General features: G+C 35.3%; 2 protein-coding genes across 3 annotated transcripts in view; one reads left to right on the top strand and one right to left on the bottom strand.

Annotated features, from left to right (window-relative positions):
- The first annotated feature begins 975 nt into the window (after positions 1-975).
- Positions 976-20,751, top strand: part of LOC121726590 (transcription factor IIIB 90 kDa subunit) — a 39,814-nt gene continuing 20,038 nt past the window's right edge. Inside the window, exons 1-3 of the mRNA XM_042114012.1 lie at positions 976-1,364; positions 1,490-1,714; positions 2,004-2,108. Of these exons, the coding sequence (XP_041969946.1) occupies positions 1,151-1,364; positions 1,490-1,714; positions 2,004-2,108 (544 nt within the window). The 5' untranslated portion in view covers positions 976-1,150. The remainder of the gene's footprint in view (positions 1,365-1,489; positions 1,715-2,003; positions 2,109-20,751) is intronic.
- LOC121726591 (BTB/POZ domain-containing protein 6) lies at positions 6,081-19,097 on the bottom strand. Of its 2 annotated transcripts, XM_042114013.1 has the most exons (7): positions 18,963-19,097; positions 13,920-14,083; positions 9,136-9,417; positions 8,767-8,917; positions 8,460-8,676; positions 7,622-7,987; positions 6,081-6,853 (listed from the first exon to the last, which is right to left on the bottom strand). In XM_042114013.1, exons 1-7 carry the CDS (start codon positions 19,064-19,066, stop codon positions 6,359-6,361), a joined length of 1,779 nt encoding a protein of 592 aa, XP_041969947.1. In that variant the 5' UTR covers positions 19,067-19,097; the 3' UTR covers positions 6,081-6,358. The 2 variants fall into 2 exon arrangements, with proteins under 2 accessions (XP_041969947.1, XP_041969949.1); XM_042114015.1 differs by lacking the exons at positions 13,920-14,083; positions 18,963-19,097 and adding an exon at positions 9,532-9,722.

Here is a 20,751-nt window from a genome sequence, read left to right as displayed (position 1 = left end):
GAAAAGCCCAAAAAACGTCGTTCAAAACTTACGTATTTAATGTTAAATTCACGTGTTTGAGGCATTCTTTGACCATTCTTATGGTTTATTATTTAGCGGAACCACAAAACTCAACAATATGAGCATTAAATGTTCACTAAAAACCTTTATTAACACTTTTATTACGTGAAATATGCAAACCGACCCCTTTGTTATGTCCTAGTAAGTAGGACATAACATTACACGCTTTTGACGCTTATACACCGATATAAGGCTCTCTCCAGTCTATAGTACATCAATGGAAAATATAGCCGTTAGGAACACCACACCACTAAGCTAGGCACACAGAAAAAAAATGAAATGTCAAAAACATATGATTGTCAGTGTCAATTTTGAAGTTCTATTGCCGGAAGTAGAATGTCGTTATTGGTTGCCTTCAGTGTTGCCAGACCATGAGTAATTGCCCACGCCATAGGCAATTTTAGGATATTTTCGAAAAAGGGCAAAAAGGGCGGAAGGGTCTTGACTCTTAAAAACGGTAAAATATGGGCAATATTGAAAACAAAATATAATAATAGTGTTTCTTTACTGAAACAAAATTACAGTTACAATAGTAAAAATACTATCATACTATATCATAACATTATGGCACTTTGAATGAAATAATTACGTAACTTAACACTTATGGGAGAAGTATCCAATCAACTCAATATAAAATTATAATATTAATATCATTGCTTTGCTGGCTTTGCATAAACAGTTTTGTTGTATTTTTTGAGGAGATCCTCAGTGACCTCATGTTGGTAACAAGCGATCTTTTTATGATGCAAAATAAAGTATAATTATAAGGGTGTCAAGCTAAATTTAATAGACTCTCCTACGGCCTACACGGATATTTTGTTATAATGAATGTCGGAAAGGGCAATTTTAAAACAAGTTGTGTAGTGCGTGGGCAAATGTTTTGATCAGATCTGGCATCACTCGTTGCCTCTTGGTTGCCTCGCATCGAAAGCAGATTTTTTGTTTATCAATTTTATCATTAGTTGAATAAGTTTAAATCGGTAAAAGGAAGAAAGAATAATAAAAGTTACACAGAAATTAAGCAGTAAACATTAAATGATTTCACAGTTTTATTCAAACTTTCATTTCAACTGATACTTTATGAACCACGATGTCGGGGAAGAAATGTAAACATTGTGGATCTTCAGACATAGAAGTAGATCCCGCTAGGGGAGACGCTGTGTGTACAAACTGTGGCTCCGTTCTCGAGGACAATATAATTGTAGCTGAAGTAGAGTTCCAAGAAAATGCTCATGGTGGTGCCTCTGCTATTGGACAATTTGTATCAGCAGATTCTAAAGGAGGTGCCTCAGGTTTTGGCCGAGGTAAGAATAATACTAAAGATTTATAGAATAGTGGTAATAAATGATATTCACAAGTGATATTATAATTTAATTATTATTCGTCATATACTTACTCCATAAATTGTAATAATTCTTATTTGTTACAGCTTTCAATGCTGGTGTAGGTCAGGAGTCTCGGGAAGTGACACTAAGAAAAGCTAGAGATGGTATAACTGCTTTATGCCAGCAGCTGCGACTAAACCAGCAATGCATAGATATTGCCTGCAACTTTTTCAAGATGGCATTATCACGCCACCTCACAATTGGACGGCCAGCATCACATACACAAGCAGCTTGTGTGTACATCACCTGTAGAACAGAAGGCACTGCACGTATCCTTTGAACAATATTTTTAAATGTAATATTGCACTTATTTACATAACTATAAGAAGCGAATGAAATTCAAATTGACTAGAGGAGTACTCCTACACTACGTCCCGTATCTTTTTTTATCATCAAATTTGCAACATCAGTTTGCAAATTTCATTCACATTTTATATATGAATGAGTAATTTGTAAATGATTTTTAGTCATTCAGCTTGTAATTGTTTATGGTTGGAACTATTTTACCAAATTGTTATTTGGCATAAATGTGATTTCCTTAACATTTGTATTTCAAAGATCTGCTAATTGATATCAGCGATGCTCTTCAAATATGCTGCTATCAACTAGGACGCACATACTTCAAGTTGTCTCGAGCACTTTGCATCAACATTCCCCCTACTGGTAAGTACTTTTTATACTAGAATAATTTATAATGTTCCAACACGTTCATTGCCACTACGATTTTCATGACGTCTTCTCGGATACCGCCTATATTGTACGGCGAACTCGCCAGGCGAGTCGCCGGCACTGCAATACAAATTGAATCGACTCGCCACGCGAGTTCACTGGCACTACGTAAGGGTAAATTTTTAGCGTTTAAAGCTCCTGTACAAAATTCGAAATTTCATTCCAGAAAGATTACGAGCTTCGCTGTGTGAATCTCTTGTACTTTCTAATTTAAATTACGCTGATGTTGTTATCGGTCCTTGTCTTCTTTCACGATCCAAACACCTCATTCAAAGGGTACAAAATGCATGCGCAAGATACTGTTGCAATGTGCCTCCCCGCGCCCACGTAACGCCGTACATAAACAGTTTGAGATGGCTTAAGATGGACGGTCGCCGACAGTTACATTTTGCCACGTTACTGTTTGGTGTGGTAAAATTAAAAACACCAACCTACCTATATAATAAGCTACAATGGGCATGCGACAAACAGCTGACGCTCACCACCAGGGGTTCGGCATACCTATTAGTTACTCCTATCCATCACTCGTCTGCATTCAGAGGTTGTTTTAGGTACTTGGCGAGCAAGATCTGGAATAACCTTTTACCCCCCTTCCGTGCTCTGCATTCTATAAATAATTTTAAAAACAAACTAAAGTTATCGCTACTGCAGGATCAGCTTTCAATTTAAATATTATTATTTTCCATTTTTTTTTTTTTTTTTTGTTTGTTGTTTTCATATCGCACTCTATTATACATAGATATAATCTTTTAAATTTTAACATAATAATTAAATACTTATTGTTTTTTATGATACGTATAAAGTAAGTTACCTCACATAAATTATTGCATGCCATATGTGATTTAAGATTTTAGTTCTTTTTATATATTTTATTTATTATATTACATAAGTCTGCTTTTATATTATTATTATCTGAAACATTTTGCATAATTTATTTTTAAATTACGACACTGTAGCCTTGAGTGGTCTGTTTTGCGCCTGACAGTTTGGATCCACAGAATATCAGGGACTGTGGTTATCCATAGTCGTTTTACCTGAGTGGACTCCATTTCAATGGCTTGAGCATTACACCTCCTACCTTCCCATAACACTCTTGCTTGCTAAGTTATAATTGAAATATTTGTTACTTGCTACTTTTCTTATTTTTATTTTTTGTTCATTCTTAGTTAGGCTAGTTACAGTTCATATAAGACTACTGTTTTGTATTGCCAGGTCAACATCATTTTAACTGTTCTGTGTTTTTCTTGTTTTTTTTTTTCTGGTAATGTAGTGTGGTGTAATGTCCATAGTTCATGAATAAATGTTTTATTATTATTATTATTAAATTCAATTTTTTGTTATTTTTGTGGCCATTACAGTGTAGCTAGGGTGTTTAACGCAATTAAAAAGTGTTAGGTGTTGTTGTAGGAATATTCAGCTTGTAATTATTATTTTTTATAAAAAATTAAAACCGACTTCCGGGGTAAAAACAATAATAATTTATAATGAACAAAAAAGTGTTAAATAATTATCACTCTTTAAAGTGCCTTATGCATAATTCTACCATAAAACCTAAACCTCAACTATTTCTGTACACAGTCTTCATTAATTTGAAGACGGTACCAGCTAAGAATGCTGAGTTCTATGACAAAATATTTTTAATATTTAAGACTGGTACCAACTTAAGTAGATAATTCATGGTGATGACTGGTGGTAGTGATGATGATGACGATGATGAATGTAATTTGCATAGTAGCATAATATGCTTTGAGTTGTTAAACCAACTCCGAAACCCCCAAACTTGTATTTATAAGAGGAATCCGGAATTATCTTAGCACCTTCGGAACCATGGTACATATTATATCTAGTTGCAAAATCTTACTTTTTGATAGCATATGCTTAGGATACTTCTCATAAAATCGAAATCACTATATGTTTTCATATACATTTTGAGGAGTTCCCTCGATTACTCATGGATGTATGGTTGAATGGTGGTGATGATGATGATGATGATTAATGAAATTTGCATAGTAGTATATGCTTTCAGTACTTAAGACAACGCCGAAACCCCCAAATATGTATCTATAAGGAGTAAGGAGTTCTGTTCACCACCTTCGAACCATAGTATATCATGGTGCAAAATCTTACTTTTTGGTAACATATGCCTAGAATGCTTCATATGAAATCAAAAAAACTATATGTTTCCATTTGAATTTTGAGGAGTCCTCTCGATTACTCATGGATCCCATCATCAGGTTACCACTTTTCTGAACATGGTACCAAATTGGAGTGAAACCTAATACAACAAAACAAAAATTTTGAAAATCGGTTCACAAACGGCGGAGTAATCGTTGAACATACATAAAAAAAAAACATATCCACAGCCCAAAATATCTTTGCCACAGCCGAACGTATAACCTCCTCGTTTTTGGAAGTCGGTTAAAAATGGCAAAAAACTCTTTGGATAAAATAAAAGGTAAGTTTGTTTCGTAATTTAAGCAGTGGTTGTCACTCTTTTAAATATTTGGTTATTGTTATATAAAATCTGCCGAATTAAAATTAAATGATATCAACAGTAGCTGAATGTGACTGATAATAATAATTATTAAAATAGTAATAGATGACAATGATATCTAGCAACTCTTTATGTTAGTTTTTATTGTGTCAGAGGCGTTTGAAAAGAAATACAAGAAATAGAAAATATGACATGAGTGACAACTAATAAAATACATGAAAAAAACAAATACAAAATAATAATATCATGTTCGTTTCCTTGGATCCTATTTTTTTTTCATTTTTATTATCCTATTCCCGACGAAGACAAATCCGAAAACACAAAAATCATAAAAATCTGTTCAGCCGTTCTTCAGTTATAATTAGTGTAACTAACACGACTTTCTTTTTTATATATAGATTCTAATGAAACTAGTTTGTTGTATATTAGTTCCATATCACAAGTACGTAGGTAGTCCATATTATGTTGACGTCGTTTTCTAACATGTACATATTTACAGTTTGGAGGATCTATGTCCGGGAACTCGCCTAGCGGGTTCAAGGCATTGCAAAATCGTTTTTTTCCTTTCAAAAATAAACGGGATCTCTACGCCCGGCCCACCGCGTAAATCTTTAGTTTAGTATATATTTAGTCTGAACTATAATTTTAGCAGAAAATACGGATGCATTTTGGAAATATTAGTGAAAAATACTGAACTCGCCAGGCGAGTCGTCGGCACTAGAATCAAATTTACGTGAACTCTCCGGGCGAGTCGGTGGCACTGAACGTGTGAAAAAAAAAATTAAAGATCTTGTATTGTAAAAAATTGTAGGATACTGACTATTGGGAATTAAACAATATAATGTAAGTTGTAACATAAAAATTTACAAAGGTTATCTAATATATAAAATTCTCGTGTCACAATGTTAGATAGCGTACAATTCCGAAACGGCTTTACTGATTTTAACCAAATTTTATACTTATGCATATTCAGTGGGTCTGAGAATCGGCATAAGTGCATTTGTTCAATAAATAATAATAAATTATTACAACTCGAGACTGACGGCGACCATTGTTTGTGCGACGGGATAGCGATGGACGTTGCCATAACGTTGCAATAAAATAATAGGGGCGAAATACTTTATTATGACAAAGAAAACTTTGCCGGGACAGCTCCATAAAACTGTTATTTGAGTGTATTATTGCATACTAGCTGTTTGACCGAGCTTTGCTCGGTATCCAATGAAAATGACATTATCTAGAAATTATTCCTAGCTAGATCGATTTATCGCCCCCGAAACCCCCTATAAACTAAATTTCATGAAAATCGTTGGAGCCGATGCCGAGATTCCAATTATATATAATTGCTCGTTTAAAGATATAAGATTTAAAATTCAAAGAGGAAACTTTCTGAAAAAAAGAAAAAGACAATATTACATTTTAATTTAGATTTATTTTACATACTTAACCTATAAGAAACGTCTACAATTAAACTTTAAAGAGTCTTTAGAGAGCTTAATGACATTCATATCACATATACTGGTATAATCTAAGCCAAGTTTTAACAATTTACATAATTATTAACTTTAACAAAATATTTTTTATAAGAAGTGACTACATCATTCTACAAATTTTTAATGACTTATTAAGTGAAACAATTAATATTATTTTATACTGAATAATAGATTAGGCGGCAAATTTTGCTTATATGTCAGTCTTCATTTCCATTTGTGTTGGCCATTGAAGTGTTGACTGTGGGGCCATAGTAAATGAGTTCGGGAATCTGCCCACCCTGAACACCAGTGCCGTTTGTACTCTCCGATGAGCAGTGGAATTGGAATGTCACTGTACCCATGTACACTTCACTTAAGCCTTCCTGTCCAAAATAACTTAACTCACTCCCATCCAGTATCGCTGATGCTGTGTAAAGGCATTCCGGTTCAATTTGTATCGGGTTCTCAAAGTAAACATGGAAAGTGTTACTTGATCCATCAGAGAAAAACTTTGTGTTGTTCTCTGCCAAAACTCTTCCCAAACGTTTAAGTTCAATCTTTACATTATAGTCCGCTGCACCATTGGATGATCCATATAATCCAAAACCAACCACAAATATTCTTTTGTCAACACAAAATTGAATAGAGTCACATCTCCCTCTGTACCTCCATTGATTGCTTCTGTATGCACAGGACTGAAATCTGTGGCAGATCTGAAAAAAAAAAAATTAGTTTAATAATTTTGAACTTAGTAAATCCAATATTCATTTTATACACTATAAAAACCACCAACGATCCAGAAATACCGGTGATACTTTTTAACTGTTATGTTCGTTCTATTGTTGAATATTGTTCTCAAGTATGGAATCCATTTTATTATGCCCACATTTCGAGAATCGAGAAACTGCAAAAACACTTCTTGTATCATTTATGTTACTCTCTAAACCTTTGTCAAAATTTAATTTCTTATGAAGCTAAATTAGCACACTTCAATTTAGTTTCACTGGAGCATAGACGTCGCATCTCCGATATTGTTTTTTTGCATAAATTAATTAACGGGAATTTAGACAGCACCCCACTTCTAAATAAGATCAATTTATTAGTTCCTCGACCGGGCAGCCGTACTCGAAATAGAAAAACCTTTGACATACCTGTACACCACACAAATTATGGACAAAACTCCCCATTATACCGAATGTGTGCCTCATACAATAAGACCTGCGGTGAAATTGATATTTTTGGTACTTCTGTCTCATTATTCAAAGATAATTTATATAAAATTGTAAGCAAAGATTAGGCAACAAGAATTTAGCACCATTTTTGTAACTTAGATTTATTTTGCATGTAGTATTCACTTCAAGAAGGATGTACACCACGTTATGATACTTACTAACTTGTATTTAGAAATAAGTTGTAAATGTGTATTATCTAGTTTAGTGAATCAATAAAAAAAAAAAAAAAAAAAAAAAAATTTAACATACCTGTGCTTTGAGTCCTGCTCTAGCCTTTATAGGGTAAGACAACATTGGTTTGCTTGCAGCAGTAAAATGAAGAAATATATCAATTGTTTCTTGAGGTGTTAATATCCCAAGTTGTGCTGCACTGTTAGCAAACTCTTCTAAGGACATTGTCGGAAACCTTATAAGGTAAATGGCACCGCCCAACATAGATCTTTTGTTTGAAGGTGTTGCATCTATTTCCCTCCGGACACATTCTGCATGGGCCCATGCTAGGGCTGCCTCAAAAAGATTTATTTCCTTGCAATTCAAAGTCTCTCGTGCCAATACAGACTCTAATGTAGAGATGTCTATATCGACAAATCCTTCCGAGGTTAATGCCATTTCAGCCTAAAAAAATTCTTTCATTATTAAGGTGAAAGGTAAATTGAAACTGCAATACAGTTACGTAAAGTTCTTTATTTATATATTTTTCAATACAGACATTCAACTATTGCTAATTGTAAAATATATAAACAACAAGTAACTACAAAACATGTATTGCAGTTTACACTTAAGGCTAGGAGTATAGTATGCAGTCCATTTAACATTTACGACTAGAATTTTGTTTATAGGAATGTAGAAATTGTGCAGTAAATTTCAATAACGTATAAATCTTAATCTATATCACAACCAAAAAAAATTATAGAGTATTACAGTAATCTGAGATTTAAACGAAGTGGATGTTTTCACTTGATAATTCTTTGCTTTCTTGACTAGAACAATTTTGACTTGAAGATTCTGACAATTCCATAACTAAGCTACTATAGGATGAGGAAGTTTCCAGATATACAGTTGATAAATGTTCTGCGGACTCACATACCTGAGCATCAATAACTTCCCAGCATCTTTGCATCAGCTCAGGTTCTTCGAATAAACGTGATTGACTGAGAAGTAGGCATGCGTTTTTTGCAGTGAGACTAGTTTCTAGAAAGTTTACACAGGCCTTTGCCAAATGTGGTACAATATACTTCTTTGCAACGTAAAGTGTAGATAAAACTGTATCGGCTTCAAGTTGGATTTCATCACAGTATAGGTATCTGAAAAAACCAACACATACAAATTAATTTAATTAAAATCCAAAAATTGTAGAACAATGTTATGATGGGTAATTAACCTTGTAGACTTACTTTAATAGTGTAAGAAATGCTGAAGGTTCAACATCTGGTACTTCAATTTCTTTTTTACATTCTGCCAATCCTCCATAAAACATGGCATAGAACACAGAACTACCAGTTGCCAAAACATATTTGTGTGCTGGTATAACTTGTTGAGTGTGACCTTAAAGAAATGTTAATGGAATTAATTAATTGCAATTACGAACAAAGTCAAAGAAGTATTAAGTAACACAATCACCAAAAAGTGATTACGAAAGTTTCAGGCCAATTTACATTTTAATTTTTTCTATATTGGTATTGGTGGACAGTAAATGATGTGCCTATGGATTTCACAGATTGTTATATTCTGGAAATTCAAATGTAATCATTATTTGAACTCACCTGGTGAACCAACAATGAATGTCACATCTGACATGAGTTGATTATTGAACATAGCAGCATTTCGCTCCCTGACCGTTGGTTTTGTGGCCTGCCAATTTGGGTCAAGAGTGGCATTTCCCGGTGGAGGTGCAGGAGATAATGTGGGCGAGGGTGTTGAACTTGTGGAGCCACACGGCGAAGGGGGACCGCTGTAACATTGAGACACTTGCGTCCCCGTTTCCCGCTGTGATATAGTGTGTGGAGGCGAAAGCGACAATCCTCCGCCATTGTTGATGTTTTCCGCTGGAAATTATAAACACATTTTTCTTTACAAAGATCCGCAACACCAGATAAAACTTTGAGTATGACCTAGAATAAACTGAAATTCTATTTCGTTATTTGAGTCTCACGTCTCACCATTCATCCAAGTGTTTGTTTGAGCTACGGACATAACATTATCTTGCAATCGTTTAGGTGGTTTAGAACTAATTCTAGAACACAAATTAGACATTTTTACGCTATTCACTTTCTATTTTCATTAATAATTATACTCAATTTGAAACATATTATCTTCTGCGTAATATTTGTGAAGCGTACTGCGTAGCCATCTTGTAAAAACAATCGGGCAGTGTTGCCAACACGACTACAAAATTTGCTAAATTGCTGTTAAAATTTACTGTAATTAATGCTAAAAATTATGCTAACATTTTTCAGTCAAATAAAACGTTTTTTTAATTTTAAATCTTTAATAATCAACAAAATCTCAATTTATTTTATGTTATCAAACAAAATATTAATTTATTGGTGTTCATCGGATAATGAATATAATAATCATTAAAATTATAATTTTGTATTTGTTTTGCAAACGCCCGAACAAGGCATAAGTTGTATATTTCGTCAATGTATGTTGATTTATATATGTACTTGGTTGCAAACAAGTTGCAAATAAAAAAATTTGAAGTTTGAAAAAATTTTGAATTTACGATATGTATGACACTATTATATTATGTGTACTTTGATATTTAATGATAATATTAAAATAAAATAAAAATTTAAGGGGGGCTCCCATACAAAAATCACTGTAGCGGTACGGAACTCTTCGTGCGCCAGTCCGACTCGCACTTGGCCTATTACTTATTTGTATTTTTTACTAATCGGACTCGCTCATGAATACACATACCGTTATATTTTTTTTATGAAATAAGGGGGCAAACGAGCAAACGGGTCACCTGATGGAAAGCAATTTCCGTCGCCCATGGACACTCGCAGCATCAGAAGAGCGACAGCAGGTGCGTTGCCGGCCATTTAAGACGGAACAGGGTAATATGGGAGGGTAAGGATGGGATGGGAAGGGAATAGGGGAGGGTAGGGAAGGGAACAGGGTAGGGGATTGGGCCTCCGGTAAACTCACTCACTCGGCGAAACACAGCGCAAGCGCTGTTTCAAGCCGGTTTTCTGTGAGAACGTGGTATTTCTCCGGTCGAGCCGGCCCATTCGTGCCGAAGCATGGCTCTCCCACGTTTAAAATAGACGACGTCTAAAATAGAAAATATAGTTTATAGAGCAAAATAGGCCAAAAATTGTGATTAATTTTAATTTAATTTTTTATTTTATTATAATATTATTATTAATTATTAAAGTACACATATAATTGTGAAACGACCTTAATGAAAATTTCAAGTGCCTACCTGTTGCCGTTGTTGTGATAGAGCAAAAAATCACGTTTATTGTATGGGGCTCGCGCAGCGGAATTGTGCTATGACGTCACAAGCGGTCGCGGAACTGTTAACGGGAATCAATATTTTTCGAAACTTTGAATGCCTATAAAATCAAAACTACTAGGTATTTTTGACTGCAACAAAAACTATTGTATTTGTATACATACAGGCTTTACTGTGACAAAATTTCAAGAAATTTGGCATACCTAGTAACATTCTCCATTAGGTATATAATGCTTATAATGCTAAAAATATTATGCTACATGTTAAACAATGTAAAAATATGCCAAATCTAGCATAAAATCTGCAAAATTGGCGACACTGAACAGGGAGGAAATCTCAAAACAGGGTTGCCGTTCTACAAATTTTAAAGTCCCTAGATTGACAGAAAAAATCCGACAGTAACAGGATATTTTTTTCTGTTTCTTAAAATCCGCTAGATGTTGCTAGTAAATTTTCGTACTACTTTAACGGACTAATACGAAAAAAAATTGTCCAATCGCATGTATTTATGCATTAAGAGGATTCCACACCGCCCTTTTTTCCATACAAACGTTGTCCCCTGTTTCCTCCCTGGATAATGCTAGTAGAGTTATAATTTTTTTCCTGAATATCTACGGCCACTAATACAATGTCCCTATGTTTTCTTTTTTTTCATAATTTAATTATTAAATAGGTAATGAACGTTCAAAAACCCAAAAAAATGGGCAGATTTTCCACTGTGTTCAAACGTCCAGAAAACAGATTTGGCTAGATTATACAAAAAAAGCAAAACATAGGAACACAGCTCAAGCCTTTTTTTAATCTTTAATGAAAAAAGTACTTAAATCGGTTAAGTTTTGGAGAAGGAATCAGGGGACAACGAATCGTTGATTTTCTGGATTTTCTGCAGTTGTCTCTATTGCGTTCTGCGGTATAGGCTTGAGGTAAGGGAGACAGCTATAGATATTACACGTACTTTTTTTTCATTTCTCTAGCCCCTGTTGTATCCTCTTAACGCCTCTAGTACACCGACGCTGCGAAACGCGAAATAACTTCGAAACTGATGAAAATGTAATAGAGCGAGATGCAATCGCATTTTTTAAATGAAATAAGGGTGCAAACGACCAAACGGCTCACCTGATCAGTGCCGTAAACAGTCTTTTTTGCGCCCTGTGCGAGCTTTTACAACTGCGCCCTTGCTTTTTTAGATGCAAAATTGCAAAGCAATGTATTGGTCTATTTTACTGTTGGGATCGTGCTCTAGGGGCGCAGCGGGAACTATTAATTATTATCGGGAGCAAACAAAGAATTCTATATAATTAAATAGAAGTCTTTGGGAGCAAACCGAATAATATTTTTTTGTTGTAAAAATATTGTATTGCAAACAAATTCGTTTTCTTAATTTTTAATTTTATAGATAAAGTACAAAATAATATACTTAGGAGCGACGTCAACAAAATCGGCCAAGTGCGAGTTGGACTCGCCCATGAAGGATTCCGCAGCAACACTAAGGTTTATTTTTTATGAAATTAAAAGGTTTTTGAAATATTTTTATGTTTCAGTTGATTTAATGAAAGTTAATTTAAGATTTACCATTTATGACGTATAAAAAAACTACTAGCTAGATCTCGTTCAAACCAATTTTCGTTGTTTTTTTTTTAAATTAAATAAGGGGGCAAACGAGCAAACGGGTCACCTGATGTCCGAGTCGCACTTGGCCGATTTTTTAATACTAGTAAATATCAATTCTTTTATCGTCTATAACAATTGCATTTTTTTTTTATTAAATAAGGGGGCAAACGAGCAAACGGGTCACCTGATGGTAAGCAACTACCGTCGCCCATTATGGACACTCGCAACATCAGAAGAGCTGCAGGTGCGTTGCCGGCCTTTTAAGAGGGAATACGCTCTTTTCTTGAAGGTTTGCAGGTCGTATAGGTCCGGAAATACTGCTGGTGACAGTTCGTTCCAGAGTTTTACAGTGCGCGGCAGAAAGTTACGCGAAAAACGCACTGTGGAAGACTGCCACTCATCAAGGTGATGAGGATGGTGTGTTTTTCGCGTGGGACGATAGCGAAAAGTTGTAGGTGGTATGATTCCGAACAATTCCTGGTAGTTTTTATAGTAATGTATTTTTTTTTTTTGACTTATCATACTTTAGAAGTTCGAGGGGGGGGGGGGGGGGGGGGCACACATTTTACCACTTTGTCTCTCTCGCAAACTATTCAGGTTAGAAAAAAAATATATCAGAAACTTAAATATGATTTTTGAAGACCTATCCATTAAAAAAAAATTTTTGTTTCAGTTGTACCTATGGGGACCCCCAAATTTTTTAATAATTTTTCCATTATTGCATCAAAATCTTAATGCGGTTCACATACTACATCTACTTACCAAGTTTCAATAGTATAGCTCTTATAGTTTCGGAGAAAAGTGGCTGTGACATACGGACGGACAGACAGACAGACAGACCTGACGAATCTATAAGGGTTCCGTTTTTTGCCATTTGGCTACGGAACCCTAAAAAGTGTATGTTTAGATTGTTTAGTTTAAGTAAGTAATTACTTAGTTTATTCCTGGCTCAAGGTATTTGCATACCAAATTTCATCAGAATCGATTGAATAGTTTACGCGCAAATCATAAAAGTTTAGTATGCAGAAACCGTACATTTTTCCGGAACAAAAAGTATATGTTATTTGTTTCTTCTCATGACTCAAGGTATCTTCGTACCAAATTTCATCAAAATCGATTGAATAGCTTACGTGCAAATCATAAAATTTTACTGTGCGAAAACCGTACATTTTTCCGGGACAAAAAGTATCCTATGTCCTTTCTCGGGACTCAAAGTGTCTCCATACCAAATTTCATCAAAATCGATTGAATAGTTTACGCGCAAATCATAAAAGTTTATTGTGCGGAAACCGTACATTTTTCCGGGATAAAAACTATCCTATGTCCTTTCTCGGGACTCAAAGTGTCTCCATACCAAATTTCAGCAAAATCGGTTCAGCGGTTTGGACGTGAAGAGATAACAGACAGACAGACACACTTTCGCATTTATAATATTAGTATGGAAGTATGGAAGTATGGATTATTATTATCTACCTTGTACAAAACGTGGTCGGTTAGCAATATTTCGCGTCCTTGTTCCTCGAGGAGTTTCTTGTAAATTGAGTTCGGCAAAGCGACCGTCCTCGTCTATGAGACTCTCGAAGAAATCCACGCTGCTGTTCATTGATGACCGGGCGTAGAACACATACCACACGATCCTGAAATATAACCGGCCTTATTAGACGAGCCACGAGGATTAGGACCGGACTAACTAATTCATAGCTATAATATTATAATATATAACCTCCCCTTGGCTACGCCCATGCAAGTTTAACCTTACACTTTATGAGTAGGCTGTAGGTATAAGGTAGGAGTTAAAATTAGTGTTTTATTATTTACGAGCTTTTGCCCACGGCTTCGCTCGCGTAAAGAAGTATTATTATATACAAACTTTCATCCCCTATTTGAACCCCTTGGGGTTGGAATTTATCAAAATCCTTTCTTAGCGGATGCCTACGTCATAACATCTACCTGTATGCCAAATTTCAGCCAGATCCGTCCAGTGTTTTGGGCTGTGCGTTGATAGATCACTATGTCAATCAGTCAGTCACCTTCGAGTTTTATATATATAGATATCAGCGAATGAGTGGATGGTCTTTACGAAACTATAAAGGTTCCGAGACTGAACTTCGCAATATAAATTATAATAGAACATTGAGGGACGGAGAAGGTCAATGACTTCGCACATATAGCTGATTACAAAACAAAATATTTTGTAAAATATCAAATAACGTTGTTTTATATCAGCTAGCAGCTTGCTCTTCTCAGCAAAAATGTCGAAATTTAGCAACCTCACAGGCCTCAGCTTCCTCCAAACATAATTTAATATTATTTAAAGTAATATAGCAGCTATAGCAGTCTATAAAATCATTATCGACTTTGACGTCTCAGTTCGCAGCGTCGGTGGACTAGAGGCGTGAAGGAAATAGTTGGGGAGGGGAAAAGGGGATTTCGGGAGTAGCTCGAGCGTGTCAGATTAAGCTTGCATAGGCTTCCGACATATTGTGTCTAGTTATGGTATAGAAATCAGATTTCTCACGTGGTGGGTATTTTTTTTAATATTGAAATGTCGTTGGATCTGTCAGATTAAGATAGGGGATGTTTAGTATACCCCAAAGAAGCTTCCATATAAAGCACTGACGATTCAAAGGTTAGGTAAGCCTGTAGGGACATTTTAAAATATAAAAAATAAAGCTTCATATTTTCTTAACTAAGCTTTGCATATATTTTGTTTTGCTCTAAACTAAATGATTTAGTCCTTGTTGTCTAAAACATATTTATAATTTACCTAATTAAGCAATTTTCTGAATATATTTTCTTTTTCAAAACTTTAAAATGGCTGCAGTTTCTGAACCCACCGCTAAAATAAAAAAAAACGCTCTTATTATTTTTTTATCAGTTTTACCTAATGTACAAAACCTACTAGGTCTCTATGACGCTCGAGTGACTACAAAAATAGCACCCTCCCCTCATCTACTAAAAACTATAATTTTTGGATGTTAAAAATTTCAGATCAGATGCTGTTGCCCGCGACTTCGTCCGCGTTAGCATAGTAGACCACGTCCCAAGTATTATTGTACAAAAATATTCAATGTACAGAATTGACCTTCCTACGATTTTATTATATTTAGATGTTCCGCGCGGCTTCGCCCGCGTAATTTAGGAATTTCACGCAACCGTACATTTTTTCGCAAAAAAAAATAACATATGTGCCTTCACGTGGTCTATTCCTCATGTTTGCCAGATAACATAAAAATTGCTCCAGTAGTTCTTCAGATAATAAGCAATTTCATATAATTTCCCCCGTTTTTTCCACATTTGCTTCTATTTCTTCGCTACTATTAGTCTTAGCGTGATAAATATAGCCTATAGCCTTCTTCGATAAATGGGCTATCTAACACTGAAAGAATTTTTTAAATCGGACCAGTAGTTCCTGAGATTAGCGCGTTCAAATAAGCCCTTTCAAATAATTTCCCCCCGTTTTTTCCACATTTTCCTCTATTTCTTCGCTCCTATTAGTCTTAGCGTGATAAAATATAGCCTATAGCCTTCCTTGATAAATGGGCTATCTAACACTGAAAGAATTTTTCAAATCGGATCAGTAGTTCCGCAGATTAGCGCGTTCAAACAAACACTCTTCCGCTTTATAAATTACTAGCTGTTGCCCGCGACTTCGTCCGCGTTAGTATAATAGATCACGTCCCAAGTATTATTTATTGTACAAAAATATTCTATGTACAGCATTGACTTTCCTACGATTATATTATATATAGATGTTCCGCGCGGCTTCGCTTGCGTAATTTAGGAATTTCTCGCGACCGTACATTTTTCCGCAAAAAAATAGACTATGTCCCTTAACGTGGTCTATTCTTCATGTTTGCCAAATAACATAAAAATTGCTCCAGTAGTTCTTAAGAATCTTAAGATAATAAGCAATTTCATATAATTTCCCCCGTTTTTTCCACACTTTCCTCTATTTCTTCGCTCCTATTAGTCGTAGAATAATAAAATATAGCTTATGGCCTTCCTCAATAAATAGGCTATCTAACACTGAAAGAATTTTTCAAATCAGACCAGTAGTTCCTGAGATTAGCGCGTTCAAATAAGCCCTTTCAAATAATTTCCCCCCGTTTTTTCCACTCTTTCCTCTATTTCTTCGCTCTTATTAGTCTTAGCGTGATAAAATCTATACTAATATTATAATTGGGAAGAGTTTGTTTGTTTGTTTGAACGCGCTAATCTCAGGAACTACTGATGCGATTTAAAAAATTCTTTTACTGTTGGATAGCCCATTTATCGAGGAAGGCTATAGGCTATATTTTATTACGGTAAGTATAATAATAGAAGCGAAGAAATAGAGGAAAATGTGGAAAAAACGGGGGGGAAATTATTTGAAAGGGCTTATTTGAACGCGCTAATTTCAGGAACTACTGGTCCGATTTAAAAAATTCTTTCAGTGTTAGATAGCCCATTAATTGAGGAAGGTTATAAGCTATATTTTATCACGTTAAGACTAATAAGAGCGAAGAAATAGAGGAAAATGTGGAAAAACGGGGAAAATTATATGAAAGGGCCTATTTGAACGCGCTAATCTCAGGAACTACTGGTCCGATTTAAAAAAATTCTTTCAGTGTTAAATAGCCCATTTATCGAGAAAGGCTATAGGCTATATTTTATCACGTTAAGGCTAATAAGAGCGAATGAATAGATGAAAATGTGGAAAAAACGGGGGAAATAATATGGAATTGCTTATTATCTTATGAACTACTAGAGCAATTTTTATGTTATTTGGCAAACATGAAGAATAGACCACGTGAAGGGACATAGGCTATTTTTTGCCGTAAAATGTACAGTTGCGTGAAATTCCTAAATTACGCAAGCGAAGCCGCGCGTTCCGCGCATCTAAATATAATAAAATCGTAGGAAAGTCAATTCTGTACAAGTATTGAATATTTTTGTACAATAAATAATACTTGGGATGTGATCTACTATGCTAACGCGGACGAAGTCGCGGGCAACAGCTAGTATAGCCTATAACCTTCCTCGATAAATGGGCTATCTAACACTGAAAGAATTTTTCAAATCGGACCAGTAGTTCCTGAGATTAGCGCGTTCAAACAAACAAACTAACAAACTCTGTAGAATTATAATATTATAGTATAGATAATATAATAATATTAGTATAGATTTTTCCACATTTTCTTCTATTTCTTCGCTCCTATTAGTCTTAGCGTGATAAAATATAGCCTATAGCCTTCCTCGATATATGGGCTATCTAACACTGAAAGAATTTTTCAAATCGGACCAGTATTTCCTGAGATTAGCGCGTTCAAACAAACAAACAAACTCTTCCGCTTTATAATATTAATAGCTGTCCCGGTGAACTTCGTGTCACTTTAAAACCTTCCCTGGACTTCTACGAATATTTTAAGACTAAAATCAGCTCAATCCTTTCAGCCGTTTTCGAGTTTTAGCGCGACTAACACATTTAAAAATCCATTTTTATATATAAGATAGTACTCGTATACAGGGTGTAACAAAAATAAGTGATAATACTTTAGGGTGTCTACGTGTTCCTTATAGAGAGTTCACTGTGAGAGTAGGAACGCTGAAAGAAGAAATTTTTTTTTCACTTTTGTATGGGCAAGGGCCCGAGCGTCACGAGTTTCCCCATACAAAAATGAAAAAAAAATTTGGTCTTTCAGCGCTGCTACTTTCACAGTGCACTCTCTACAAGGAACACGTACACAACCTAAAGTATTATCACTTATTTTTGTTACACCCTGTAGATGTATTCGCATCACCTCCGCAACGGTAGCGAAACGGCGAAGCCGAAGGCGAAGAATAAATCTGGTAGGTTAAATTCAGTAGAGTTGGGCCGTGGAGATTCAGAAGCTTGGCTCTACATGAGATCTTTAAATAATATTATCTTTTTCACAGGGTAAAACTTATGTGGTCGTCTCGGCAACATTTTACAAGAAACGTTTTGGTGGGATGTTTTTTATTGCTCCTATAGGCTCCATATTCACTACTTTATAGTCTCTACCTTCTAAATATTTTATCTCTTCCACTCTCTATGTATTTTGACTAAAGAAAAGTGCGTGTTGCACTTCATTCAGTCTAACATTTATTATTTGTAGAGGAAAATAGTGTTAATTGTAATTTGTTAGGTTTTTTTTTTTACTCCCATGGGTTTGTTATTGTTATTTTAATCGATGGATATTTACATATAAACGCCAGTTCGCACTGTTTCACAAAATCCAGTTTTAAATGTCGCTCTTGCGAGACGGACGTTTCCGCGTTAATAAAACACTACAATTAATATGATTATCATAACAATTAAGAATTAAAAAAATCCATAATATCTATGATATTTGACGAGAGAGAGACGATATTTTTGTTTTTCTCGGGACTCAAGTATCTCTTTTACGAAATCCAAATCGGTCCAATGGTTTAAGCGAAAAAAGAGGAACAGATCAGAGTTCAGACCCACACACAGTTTGCTCTTATTAATAAGTATTGATGGACTGAAAATACCGGTGTACGAAGAATATAACGTCGGCTTTAGAGAATATCCAGGCTAGGAACAGTTTCGCCGATATGATGGGCAGTTCTGGCACTCGTCGGAGTCGTCCCTTCATCTCATGTTACACTTGTCATGTCGCTGAATGTGAACCGATATTATTTGAAGCTGTAGTCGTAAACACTGTCACTGCACCGTGCGCGCGCGCATACTTCGCCGAGTGTACTGGCGCCAGCCCGCAGCACTCAGCCAGACTTGCGCAAGGCCGAATCGCCTGCAAGCGTTTATCGTGAAAGTGGTTCATCATGCGATAATGACATCAAATTATGAAGTGTATCTTCTCAGTGGGTGCAATAGGTGCATGCTGCTGTCGTTGCATTCACTCCATGCCATGCCATGATGCCACCGAATATAATAGTACTCCGTGCTAGGATAGAAATAGAAAATACATCGGAAAGAGTGTGCCTTATATTAATTATTATTTCTAATTGTTATTAATTCTTTAATTTTTATACCAATTAGGTGGCTCTTGAGTTTCAACTACAAACAAATAATGTTGAGATTGCGATCTGTAGCTCTACCATGAGTTTAAAGCTATAGTGTTTATCGATACTCGATATCGAGTACGTAAATATTTAGTATGGCGATTATAGTTCTGCAAGTAACCGCTAGAAGCGCTGTAAAATTTGCCATACTAAAAATTTACGTAGTCGGTATCGAGTATCGATAAATACTATAGCTTTAAACTCATGGTAGAGCTACTGAGCGAATGTATTTGTTATCAAGCGAATTGTAACTCTACATTTAAACTTTTTGCAAACACGATTTCATAACTATGGTATATGACGCAAGACAAGTAAGTAAATAAAATGGGTAGTGGCCAGTGGGTGGGTGGGCCTTAGGTAGAAGGTACCCTGGATTGTTTGAGTCTTAAAACGGTTTCGTGGTACGGCCCCTGATTCCTGTATATGTTGCTACCTTCTAGAACAAGACGATGAAATGGAAAATTGTTTTCAAATCGTTTTTAAATTATACAAACTGGCTATCAGTACAACTTGTAGAATGTTGTTCTAATTGAAATTATTCTATCTAATTATCATAAAAAAAGAATTAATTATTAAGATACGAATCGTAGAATTGTAAAAAGTAAGTCACCTAGATGCTAGTAAATATCTAAAACGAGGGTCAGTAACTCAGTATATAGTCATTGTCAATTAAATATGCTTCACGCGCACACGCGGACTGTAAACAGTATATAAATATGCATAGTAATGGTGTAACGAGACTTACATTGATTTTTTATATTCCCATTTGTACACTTCCTTTCCTTGTTCTAAGACAAAAGTCGAAAACGGTCACAAGGGCGAAATCGTTTCCGCCTAGCGTCAAACAAGGTCCCATGTCATCGAAAAGGAAACAAAATTTTGAAGTCTTTGCGATCGAGGTTTCGGCGAAGGAAGTGGAAGTGCAAGTGCAGTCAATAACCTTAGATCGATTTAAAATTTAAATGTGACAATCATTGTTAATATTTTTTGGGTTCCGTACCCAAAGGGTGAAAACGGGACCCTATTCATGAGACTTCGATGTCTATCTGTCCGTCTTTCTGTCTCCAGGCTGTATCTCAAGAACCGCTATAGCTAGAGTTCTGAAATTTTCACAGATTGTGTATATCAGTTGCCGCTATAACAACAAATTCTAAAAACAAAATAAAATTAATATTTAAAGGGGGCACACATACAACAAACGTTATTTTTTGGCCTTTTTGCTCGATATCAATAATGGCAACAGGTAGGCACTCCGCAC

This window comes from Aricia agestis, chromosome 4 (assembly GCF_905147365.1).
Source record: "Aricia agestis chromosome 4, ilAriAges1.1, whole genome shotgun sequence".
In the NCBI taxonomy this organism is placed as follows: Eukaryota; Metazoa; Arthropoda; class Insecta; order Lepidoptera; family Lycaenidae; genus Aricia; species Aricia agestis.
The sequence above is the reverse complement of the archived record's forward strand: the minus strand, read 5'-3'. Positions and strand labels throughout refer to the sequence as shown.